The sequence below is a fragment of the Rhinatrema bivittatum genome, chromosome 9 (genome assembly GCF_901001135.1).
Source record: "Rhinatrema bivittatum chromosome 9, aRhiBiv1.1, whole genome shotgun sequence".
Taxonomy (NCBI): Eukaryota; Metazoa; Chordata; class Amphibia; order Gymnophiona; family Rhinatrematidae; genus Rhinatrema; species Rhinatrema bivittatum.
The window spans coordinates 228,107,422-228,119,584 of record NC_042623.1 but is presented as its reverse complement, the minus strand read 5'-3'; the positions used below and the strand labels follow the sequence as shown (position 1 = coordinate 228,119,584).

At 46.4% G+C, this 12,163-nt stretch overlaps 1 protein-coding gene across 2 annotated transcripts in view; it reads right to left on the bottom strand.

Moving 5' to 3' along the window:
* The window catches only part of OPA1 (OPA1 mitochondrial dynamin like GTPase), a 568,764-nt gene that overhangs the window by 343,807 nt on the left and 212,794 nt on the right, over positions 1–12,163 (bottom strand). For both annotated transcript variants that reach the window (XM_029616769.1, XM_029616770.1), the window contains 4 exons: positions 3,456–3,586; positions 2,700–2,772; positions 2,535–2,607; positions 1,213–1,328 (listed from right to left, as the gene is read on the bottom strand). In XM_029616769.1, the coding sequence (XP_029472629.1) occupies positions 1,213–1,328; positions 2,535–2,607; positions 2,700–2,772; positions 3,456–3,586 (393 nt within the window). The remainder of the gene's footprint in view (positions 1–1,212; positions 1,329–2,534; positions 2,608–2,699; positions 2,773–3,455; positions 3,587–12,163) is intronic.

Sequence of the window (12,163 nt, the reverse complement as noted above, 5' to 3'; positions counted from 1 at the left end):
AGGAGTGTCTGGAATCGGTGGAGATAACAGCCCAGGCGCCGAAGGCCCCGGTGTTTCCTGTTCTCGGGGCCGCTTCGCCATCAATTCGTCTTGGGACATCGATGTGGAGGATGACGGACGTCGATGCTTGGATTTTAGATGGTCCGCCGACTTCGCCGATAGCACCGACGATGGTGAGGACGGGCGATCACTGGATCCGTCCGGACGCGGCTTTTTAACTAGTGCTCGTTTGGTCGCTCCAGCCGGAGACGACCTCGATGATTTGGAAGGAGAGGGAATTAACTGGAGTTGGAACAAATGTTCCATCTTCTCCTGTCTGGCCTTCCGTCCCTTTGCTGTCATTTCCGCACATTTGGGACATGTACTCACCGTGTTTTTCTCCGAGGCAGAGTACACACTCCAAATGTGGATTGGTTATCGACATATTTCTATTGCAAACAGGGCACTTTTTGAAGCCCGTCGCCATTTTGGGATAGACGGCCATCGATGGATGTGAATTCGTGAGAAGGGATTTCTTGAAAAATGAGAAATCAAGGAAACTGTACTCACCAGTCGGTGAGAATAAACTGCGAGAGACTTCTATGAGAGATAATATCGAGAAATATGAGGTTTTCAGTCACAAAAGACTTCGTGAAGAACGCAACGGCTCCAGTCCCGCGATGCGTGAGGCAGCGCGGAAAAGCGAAGACTGAAGAGAGACACCTGTGGCAGAGAATATCATAGCATGCTGGGCATGCTCAGTGGCCTCACACGGCCAGTCAAAAGTTTCTAGAAACTTTGACAGAAAGATTTCCCGCGCTGAGCTCCGTCGGTGACGTCACCCATATGTGAGTACTAGCATCCTGCTTGTCCTGGGATAATAAAGTTATGCGATAAAGGGCATCAGCGCACGCCAGAGTGCGTAAGTATTCCCGCACACCTCAGCTTATGCCCCGCCCAGACCACACCCACGCCCCTTCCCCCTTTCGAAAACATCCAAGATGTGCTTGCTGCTGCATTTATGTGAGTATCTGGGTGGCCTTTAAAATCCGCTCAGAGTGCGCGAGTCCAACATATTCCTGCATTCCCTTATTAATGTACATCGGATTTTTTAAATTCACCTTTAAGCTTTTAAGCTAGGAAGGACAGAACCTGTTTTTTTCCCAACCACTTAGCAAACCTATGTTAATTGGAGTAAGTGGCAATTTGGTTTGATTATTGAGAAAGTTTTACCTTTAAAGGCATCCGCCTGCTGTTCCACAGACTCTCGGACCATTTTCCAGAAGCAGTCAGACACAGCGAGACTCAGGTTCTTAGTAGTTACCTGGTGGGCCTTCAGCATCCCTGTCCTACAAACAATTATGGTACAGGATAGCACTTCAAAATCCACTCAAAAAGTTGGCCTCCTGTATTGCAACTACTGCAGGAGTCATTGCTGGGCATATATTCACCTCTACAATATGCTCCTATTATAGTCTCCTTACATTTTTCTTACAGGGCTGCAATAGGAAAACATTTATTTGATTTTACTCCTGTTCACCTATTTTATTGATGGTTGTGATTTGTTTTTGATATACAAGTGGTAAGGCATAAGCTAAATAAACTGTTACATATTAAAGGAAAAAGTCCCATTTTCCATTCATTACTTGCAATTTCTTGTTTTTGTTCTGGATATTGATAGCCTCATGTGTTGATTCTCTCAGATTATTAAAACCCGGTTTCCCTCTCTTCACTGCTCCTTCTGATGAATTGAGATTCACTGTAGTGATCAGTCCCCCTTTTATCCTCCCAGACTTGCACTGCCAAGCCAAGTGTTTTAAGCCATCTACTTTAATGTTGTACTATGTCAGAACTTCTGCAGAGTGCAACCATACTTGACCTGGAATAAACTGCTACAAAACACTCACTTAAACCAGTATGTATTGATTAATGTGAACTATAAATATTTAAAATTTTAGATAAATAGCTGTGCACACAGGAATAAAACTGCAATATAACTGCAGAAGCATATAATATACCAGGGGTGGTCAACTCCAGTCCTCAAGAGCACAAACAGGCCCGGTTTTCAGGATATACACAATGAATATGCATGAGATAGATTTGCATAGAATGAAAGGAGCATATGCAAATTTCTCTCATGCATATTCATTGTGGATAATCTGAAAACCAGGTCTGTTTGTGGCTCGAGGACCAGAGTTGGCCACCCCTTTAATAAACTGCTCAAAGGCAAATGAGATACCTAGGAAATATGAAAAAAAAATGGTACAATTAGGGTCTTTTGTGATTTCCTTAGATTGTTTCCATAAAATCTTACTATGATCCAGAGAACTGTGATTAGTAATGCCTGGATTGTGGGAGGAATTTTCAACAACTATTAGATGATATGATTTTTCAGGTACCTCTACTTTAAAAGACCAGGTGTAAAACTTGTCACACAATTTAGTATCCTACATATTCAAGGTGGGGTGGGGTCCCTTCTCACTACTGCTCCTATTTGTTCTATTTGGCACTGGTGGAATTCATTGCTCATGAAGATCAAATGCACAGAGACATACTTCAGAAGTTTTGAGCCTTGGAAAAAATCCTCTTCATACTCTTTGATTGCATCAATGCTCTCGCTGCTGTTTCCTAGAAAAAGGAGAGATTACTACTGCAGCTCCATTCCAACAACTCTCTATGGAGAATGAGAATTCAATGGGAGGTTGTTAGATTCCTATTACCTTTTCCTGTCACAACAGCAAAGTAACCCAAAGCCTTCATTGGAAACAGCTTGCCTTCAATTATCTGCTGAATCTACAAGATGAATGCAAAAAGCATTGTGCTTCAATCTATGCCTGCATGTAATTTCTAAGATTTGCCCCATATTTACATACATTAAACAAATAATGACAAACTTCCTACACTTACTGAAGACATCTGTCAAAGACAGAGCCGGGTAAATGGGCTCAAAAGAAAACTGTCCTCTAGCTCAGCTGGAAGCACGCGCAGGATCGCGCAGCATACATACATACTTTTAGCCAGCTTATAGTCAGGTATTACCATGTACAAGACCAGATTGATGAGGGAGAAAAAACCCCCCAAAACAAAACAGTATGCATACCCAGGATTTTCAAACTTGTATGTGCTATTCTGCCCTCACAGGCTGCCTGCACAGAGAACAGGTGCAAGGCACGTGGGTGCTCTAAGTGCACAGATTTTGCAGCCACTATTTTTCAACATGAAATACGCATCCCTTTCAAAATGTACTGTGATGCATGCCTCTGTACAATGCAAACACAGGCTATTCAAATCTGCCCTTTTTACATTAAAAAGAAAAACAAAACAAAACAAAACACAAAAAAACTTTACAGATGTATTTCAGCTGCACAATGCCCTAAAAATATTTGTGCCTGAAAAAAACATTCCGTTGCCTGATAGGCTAATAAACAATTTACTAAGGTACTTTAGTTATCCCTCCCTAGGTTCACTGTTCTTACCCTACTTGGACTGGCCACGTTTTTCTCAGCGAGGTCAACTTTGGTCAAAACAAAGATGGTCCTTCGGCCTTGGGGATCCATGTGGCTAACGAGGTCCGTGACAATGCTGCGTTCAGCATCCACCGACCCATCTGAAAGAATTAAGTTACTGTAATGCATAAGACTTGTGCTTAGATGGAACTTATCCGTCAAGCAGTTCAGAGCCGTGCACACAATCTTTTTCACAGAAGTAAATGGTCATGTTTGCAGATTTCATTAAAAAGGCATAACAACTTTTGCATATAAAAGCAAAATTAGTTTCTTACCTGATAATTTTCGTTCCTGTAGTACCAAGGATCAGTCCAGACTGCTGGGTTATGCCTCCCCTCCAGCAGATGGAGTCAGAGAAAAGCTGAAAAGCACCCCCTAGATATACTGGTGTGCCACCTGCGATCCCTCAGTATAATCAATATCAAAGCAGAATGAAACATATCTCATCCTAAGTTTTTTTGTTTTTTTTTTTACAAGAACCAATGACTAGAGCAAAAAGTATACTCTAAAAATACCAAAAAACTTATATGTTATTTTATTTATTTATTTTTTTAAACCGATAACATGTTGAAAACAACTGTGAAGAGAAAACAACAGAAATACGACCTGAAGACGAGTGGACTCTCCTGTGATATACCTTCTTGGGCGGGCGTCTGGACTGTTCCTTGGTACTACATGAATGAAAATTATCAGGTAAGAAACTAATTTTCCTTTCCCTGTACATACCAGGATCAGTCCAGACTGCTGGTATGTACCCGAGCCGCTTTAAATGGGGTGGGACCCAGAGAGTCCCACTCGAAACACACTACTGCCAAAAGACTCTACATCCGGATCTCGAACATCCAACCTATAATGTCTAGCAAACGTGTGCAATGACTTCCAAGTAGCCGCTCTGTAAATTTCCTGGGGCGAAACACATTGGCTTTCCGCCCAAGATGCCGCCTGCGAGCGAAGAGCGTGAGTCTTGAGACCGTCAGGGACAGGACGTCCGTGACATATGTATGTGGAAGCAATAGCATCCATCAACCAGCGAGCAATGGTAGCTTTGGACGCTTTATGCCCTTTCTTTGGACCATTCCACAAGACAAAAAGATGATCCAATCGGCGAAACTCATTGGTTACTTCCAAATACCGTAAAAGGATCCGCCGGACATCCAGTCGCCGCAAGTCTCGACCATGAGAAGAATGGTTATCCTCCTCCGAAAAAGATGGAAGGTCAACTGACTGATTGACGTGGAAGGTAGAGACCACCTTAGGCAAAAAGGAGGGTACAGTCCTAAGAGAAACACCCGACTGTTATACGCAAAAACGGTTCCCGGCATGATAATGCCTGCAAATTTGGAAACACGACTCGCCGAACAAATAGCCACGAGAAAAACTGTTTTGAGAGTTAAATCCTTCAAGGCGGCGCGCTTGATAGGCTCAAACGGTGAAACGCAGAGACCATGAAGAACCAAATTTAAACTCCAAGATGGGCAAATCGCTCGGACCGGAGGACGCAAATGTTTGACACCGCGTAAGAAGTAAACCACATCCGGATGACCTGCTATAGAAGAACCTTCAATCTTACCACGTAGACAGCCCAAGGCCACCACCTGTACTCTAAGAGAATTATAGGCCAAGCCCTTTCTCAAGCCATCTTGCAAAAACGCGAGAATATGTACTATAGAAGTCTGTTGTGGGGACACCTTCAATGCACTGCACCAAGAGTCAAAAACCTTCCAGACCCTAACATAGGCAATGGAAGTAGTGGTCTTACAGGCCCTAAGAAGTGTGGCAATCACGGCTTCCGGATAACCCTTCTTTCTCAGTTGTTTCCTTTCATAAGCCAAGCCGCTAGACAAAAGCGATCCGCCTGATCGAAAAATACGGGACCATGTCGTAGAAGATTCGGAATATGACCCAGACGCAAGGAACCGTCCACCGCTAGGTTGATTAAATCAGTGAACCACAGTCTTCTTGACCATTCCGGAGCCACTAGAACGACCAGCCCCCGGTGGGATTCTATGCATCTTAGAACTTTCCCCACCAGTGGCCAAGGGGGGAATACATAAAGGAGAATGTCTTGAGGCCACGGTAGCACCAGAGCATCTACCCCTTCCGAGCTGTGCTCCCTCCTGCAACTGAAGAAGCGAGCTGCCTTGGCGTTGATCCGAGTCGCCATCAAATCCAAGCGTGGAGTCCCCAAGCGGCGAGTTACGAGCGCATCGCCTCGGATGACAGCTCCCACTCTCCTGGATCCAGGCGCTGTCGACTGAGAAAATCCGCATGGACGTTGTCCACGCCCGCGATGTGGGAGGCCTCGAGACGGCTCAGGTGACGTACCGCCCAGGCCATCAACAAGTCCGCCTCGGAGGCCACTGGACGACTTCTTGTACCCCTTGCCAGTTTATGTACGCCACCGTTGTCGCATTGTCGGACAGAACCTGTACTGCTCGGCGATGGACCAAAGGAAGAAAATGACGGAGGGCAAAGCGAACTGCCCTGGTTTCCAGCCGATTGATCGACCATTTGGCCTGACAAGGTGACTACCGACCCTGTGTCGACCTGGACTGACAGACTGCTCCCCAACCTGTCAGACTGGCATCCGTCGTAACGATGATCCAAGGTGGAGGTTCCAAGTTCATTTCTTGCAGAAGATATCCCTGTACCAACCACCAACTGAGACTGGTCCTGGCTGGTTCCAGTAGCGGCAACTGCAGGTCCTTCGACTTGGGGTCCCAGCGGGAAAGCAGTGCCCTTTGTAAGGCCGCATATGAGCAAAGGCCCATGGGACCAATTCCAGAGTAGAAGCCATATGTCCAATAACCTGCAAATAATCCCAGGCTGTGGGCAAAGGGAGAGCCAACAGGCGCTGAACTTGAGAAATTAAGTTGTCCATCTGCTGGCGGGGTAGAAACACCTTGCCCGCACAAGTATCGAATAAGGCTCCCAGAAACTCCAACTCCTGGGACAGAACTAGATGGCTCTTGTCGAAATTGACCATCCCAACAACCGCAGCCGCTCCAATACCGACTGCACTATCATCTTGCACAGTGGTTCAGACTTCGCTCAAATCATCCAATCGTCCAGATAAGGATGAACTAGAATCCCTTGGCTGCAACTACCACCATCACCTTCGTGAATACCCTGGGTGCCATCACCAAACCGAAAGGCAGGGCGCAGAACTGATAATGCTCTCCTAGGACCATGAACCGGAGAAACCTTTGATGGCGCGCTTGAATGCCTATGTGCAGATAAGCCTCCGTTAGATCGAAAGAGGCCAAAAACTCTCCCTTGTGGACAGCCGCAATGACCGACCTCAGCGTTTCCATCCGAAAACGCGGGATGCGCAAGGCCCGGTTCATCTGTTTCAGGTCCAAAATCGGGCGGAACGTGCCTTCCTTCTTGGGAACCACAAAGTAGATAGAATAACGACCGATCTGGCGCTCGGCTGACGGGACTGGAACTACAGCTCCCAGCGCACGTAACCGAGACAGCGTCTGAGCAATCACATGTTGCTTGGCCGGGGGACCGCAAGGTGACACTAGAAATAGATTGCGGAGCGGCCGAACAAAATCCAAAGCGTAACCGTGATTTATAATGTCAAGAACCCACTGGTCGGATGTTATCTTGACCCATTCCTCCTGAAATAGAGACAACCTCTCTCCAATTCGTGGGACGGAGGAATGGGCTGGCGCCCCTTCATTGTGAGGTCTTGTTGGGGGCAAAGCTATGAGGGGCCCCCCGAAAGTTGAGACCTTCTGCTTCGAAAGGAATGTGTCCACGCCTACAAACGGGATGCCGACTACCGCTGTGTGAAGGAAGAACCCCTCCCTGCACGAAAACGGCGCTGACCCCGGAAACGGCCCCTAAACGCGCCGGATGGGCGAAACTGTCTGGGCTTGTCCTCAGGCAGCTTATAAACTTTGTTGTCCCCCAAGTCCTTAATGAGCTGTTCCAGCTCATCCCCAAACAGCAACTTTCCTTTAAAGGGAAAGGAACCCAAACGGGATTGGGAGGAGGCATCTGCCGACCAATTACAAGCCACAAAAGCCGCCTTGTGGAAACCGCCGATGACATCGTGCGTGCTGAAGTTCGTAGAAGATCATATAGGGCGTCTGCTGTGTAGGCGACCGTTGATTCCATGCGGTTGGCCTGTTCCGCCTCCTCCGGGGGAAGCTCCTGGGCCGTAAGCAACTGCTGAACCCAACGGAGAGTGGCCCTCTGCATGAGGCTGCTACATATCGCGGCACGGACACTGAGTGCAGAAACCTCAAAAATGCACTTCAACAAAACCTCCAGATTCCGATCCTGGAGATCCTTAAGCGCCGTGCTGCCAGTCACGGGAATGGTAGTATGTTTAATTACAGCTGTGACCGCAGAGTCTACCTTGGGAAGCTTGAGAAGGTTTAAGGAATCGCTCGGTAAGGGATATAGCTTTTCCATAGCCCTGCTGACTCGTAATGAAGCTTCTGGAAAATCCCATTCTCTGGACACTATTTGAAAAAACTTAGGGTGGAATGGGAACGTTTGCGGTAGACCCCTAAGCCCCACTAACACAGAATCTCCGGGAGAGGAATCTGCCTCAGGCTGCGGAGCAGGAATCTCCAATTCCCGCAACACATGTGGAATCAAAGGGTCCAGTTCATCCTTACTGAATAAGCGAAGGATCTGGGGATCATCCCCTTCCACCTGCACATGAGCGTTCACATCTCCGCCCATTTCCAGGTCACCAGGGTCCTTGTGAGGGACCCGCAGACTCGGGAAAATCAGGCTCCGCTGACGGGCGCGGGAGACGCACCCCTGCCCTCCCCTGATCCAGCGAGGGTCTGGAACTCTTAGGGGAGAGGGCAGGGGAATCCTCCCAAACCGTTTCAGCCTCTAAATAGGCTTTGTGCATCAAAAGAAATTTAGAAGAAAATGGATGTGGCATCTTTAAGGCCCCCCCCCCCCCCCCGGAGGCTGAGAAGAGGGAGGGTCCAATTTTGCCAAAAAATTGCAAAAACGCTGAGGGCTTAAGGCAGGCGGACAAGAAGGAAGGCCATCCTCTCCCTCCAACGCTGCATCAGCGTCTGAGCTCAGGGCGGGCAAAATGGCCGCCGCTCCCTCGTCTAGTGGGGGCGGGGCAGGCCTGTGCCCTCGAGCTGCCGGAATCCTTCGCGGCTCACGCGACCGTGATAAAGGAGATACACCGGGAGCAGAGACCCTCCCAAGAGAGCCGTGCCCCTGACTCCCCGCAGGCCGTGCAGGCAGAAGCCTGCGGCATATCAAAGGCAGGCCCGACAGAAAAAAGCACGTGAAAAAGATGGAAGGTAGCCCTGTGCCGAGCCAGGTGAAAAAGTTCCACCCCCTCCGGAGCCCCGGGGCCAGTTCGGGCAGGCTGGGGCTAAAGAAGGGCTGTGGCAAAGGTCTGTATAGGATATTATATAATTTATTTATTTATTTTTACACAAATGAAATTAAACTTTCAATAAGCCCTTAAAGAGAAAAATAGCTTGGCTGGCTGATAAAATTCACCTGCTATAGCGCACCATGAGCCCCCTTCAGGGGAAAGTACATCCCTGGAATAGAATAAGGGGGAGAGTGACCAGCCCACCGGTTAATACTTCCCCCCTGGCTTCCAAGGATCTGAAAAGCTCCGGGACCTGGCGTTAGGGCACAGCCCTGCCAAGCCTGCCCTAAAAAATGCCTCCCTTCAGCCAGCGCCACAAGTAAAAAAATTGAATAAGTTTATTAAGAAGCAGGAAATATCCTTTTTTTTTTATATATAAAGAAAATGAATAAAGTAAACTGGTCTAGTCAAAGGTCCTAATTAAAATAGTCAAACCTGTACAATCAATGAATAATGTGAATAGGATCAGGACCGCAGGTTATGTTTCTCAATCTGCTGGAGTCAGAGAAATACTGAGGGATCGCAGATGGCACACCAGTATATCTAGGGGGTGCTTTTCAGCTTTTCTCTGACTCCATCTGCTGGAGGGGAGGCATAACCCAGCAATCTGGACTGATCCTGGTACGTACAGGGAATAAAAAATACAACTAGGTACCCACATTAAAGGGTTAATGCATGTCAGAACCAAACTCAATAGTATGGGTCCATTCTAGCATTCTGATTCTTTATGTACTTTAAAAATAAAATAAAGAACAAGCTGTAGGTGACACCTTTTATTGGACAGATATGTTGACTAGCTTTCGAGAGCTACTTATTTCTTAGCTGTGCTCCCTTCATCTGGTCAATGCAGAAATGAGCTATAATTTTTGCCCGAGTAACATCTGTACCTCATTCTGCACCAATCCAATGAAGAAAGCAGAGCTCCTAAAAGCTACTCTCAAATGTATTAATTTAGTCCAATACAAAGGTAGCACAGGAAAATTGGTTTTTACTTGCTAATTTTCGTTCCTGTAGTATACAGATCAGTCCAGACTCCTGGGGGTTTTGCCTCCCTTCCAGCAGATGGAGACAGAGAAAGCTTCACAGACACTGCCTCTTAATCCAGTGTGCCACCTGCAGCTCAGTATTACCAAGTACCCAAGCATAAAAAGTCAAAAAGGTCAAAAATGTTTCCAATACTTAACACTATCAAATTCCCCAGAATGCAATTCAAAAACTCTATTGAAAGAATTAACGAGAAACTTGTGCCATTCTTCAGAGCTATTCAAGAACAAAAAACAGATCGAGCAGACTCTCTAAAACTTCTCTCCACCACTGGGCAGGATTCTGGACTGATCTGTGGTCCTACATTTCCCTGTACGTACCCAGATCAGTCCAGACTCCTGGGATGGACCAAAGCTTCCCTAACTGAGGTGGGACTGTGAGATTCCCACTCGAAAAACACTTTCACCAAAGCTGTCAACATCCGGAGCCCGGATGACCAATCGGTAGTGCTTGACAAAAGTATGTAAAGACTTCCAAGTAGTCACCCTGAAAGTCTCTTGCGGTGACACCAGTTGGCATTCTGCCCAGGACGACACCTGGGAATGGGTAGAATGAGCCCTTACCCATCCAGGATAGGACGACCACAACAGATATATGTGGACCCAATAGCCGCCTTCAACCACCACGCAATCGTGGTCTTTGACGCTTTCTTACCCTTTTTCGCACCACTCCATAGCACAAAAAGGTGATCCGATAATCTGAAACTGTTAGTGACCTCCAGATACCACAACAAGGCCCTTCTGACATCCAATCATCTTAATTCTTTTGCGTGAGGCGCAACAACCTCCAAATTTGTAAAGGTCAGAAGCTCCACTGACTAAGTGGAACGCTGAAACTACCTTCAGCAGAAAAGACAGAACTGTCCTCAGAGAGACCGCAGAATCTGAAATCTGCAAAAAGGGTTCTCTACGAGAGGGCTTGAAGCTCAGACACCCTTCTGGTTGAACAAATCGCCACCAAAAAAACCCCCCACCTTCAAAGTCTTATCTTTCATGATGGCTCTCTTTACATAGAAGCAGAGAAATGACGGCAGAAGAAGACCAATAGGCCTATCCAGTCTGCCCAGCAAGCTTTCACACTTATTTTCTCATCTGTTACTCCGACCGCTGAGTTCAGGGCTCTTATTGGTAACATTTTTGATTCTAATTTCCTTCCACCCCCACCACTGATGCAGAGAGCAGTGTTGGAGCTGCATCAAAGTGAAGTATAAGCTTAATGTTTAAGGTTAGTAACCGTCGTATCAAGCAAGTTACCCCAATGTTTGTATACTCATACTGCTCAGATCAATGCCTTGTTTGATGTTGTCTGGATGTAAATCCTATTTCTTCATTCCCCCTGCTGTTGAAGCAGTGAGCTGCGCTGGATATGCATTCAAAGTAAAGTATCAGGCTTAATTTGTTATGGGTAGTAACAGTCGCAATAAGCAAGCTACTCCCATGTTTGTTTGTTTACCCAGACCGTGCAATTCAGTCCTTGTTGGTTGTCTGAATATAAATCCATTCCCCCTGCCATTGAATCAGTGAGCTGCGCTGGATATGCATTCAAAATGAATTAACAGGCTTAATTGGTTCGGGATAGTAACCGCCACAACAAGCAAGCTACTCCCATGCTTATTTGTTTACCCAGACTGTGCTACCTTGTTGGTTGTTGCCTGAATGCAAACCCTCTTATTCATATTTCCTCTTGCCGTTGAAGCATAGAGCAATGGTGAAGTCGCATTAACCATGTGAACGTTTATTGAATAAGGGTATTAATCACCAGGTAGTAGCCGTCATTCCCGCAAGCCACCCCCATACCTCTTCTCTTCATTCCCATCCTCCAGGTTTTACGGATCCACAGTATTTAACCCACGCTCCTTTGAAATCCTTCGCAGTTTTGGTCTTCACCACTTCCTCTTTAGAGGCTCAAATGGCACCTCACATATGCCCTTGAGGATCAAATTAAGGCTCCAAGAGAGGCACACCTGACGAACAGGGGGGCACAGATTCTTCGCCCCTCAGATGAAACATTTATTTAAAATCTTTTCTATACCGTCGTTAAGCTAGATACCGTCACAACGGTTTACAATAAGGCACATAAATTGATATTGCTAACTGTATTAAATTATAACTACTAAACAGGTGCCATTAAGTTACGGTAAACATAGTTTCGTAAAAAATACTAATTGGTGGGTGTAAAAATCATGTCCATTCCTATCTGTATCAGTTTTAAAATAGATTAGTAATTGTATCTTATCCTTTGTTGGTAAGCGAGAATAAAA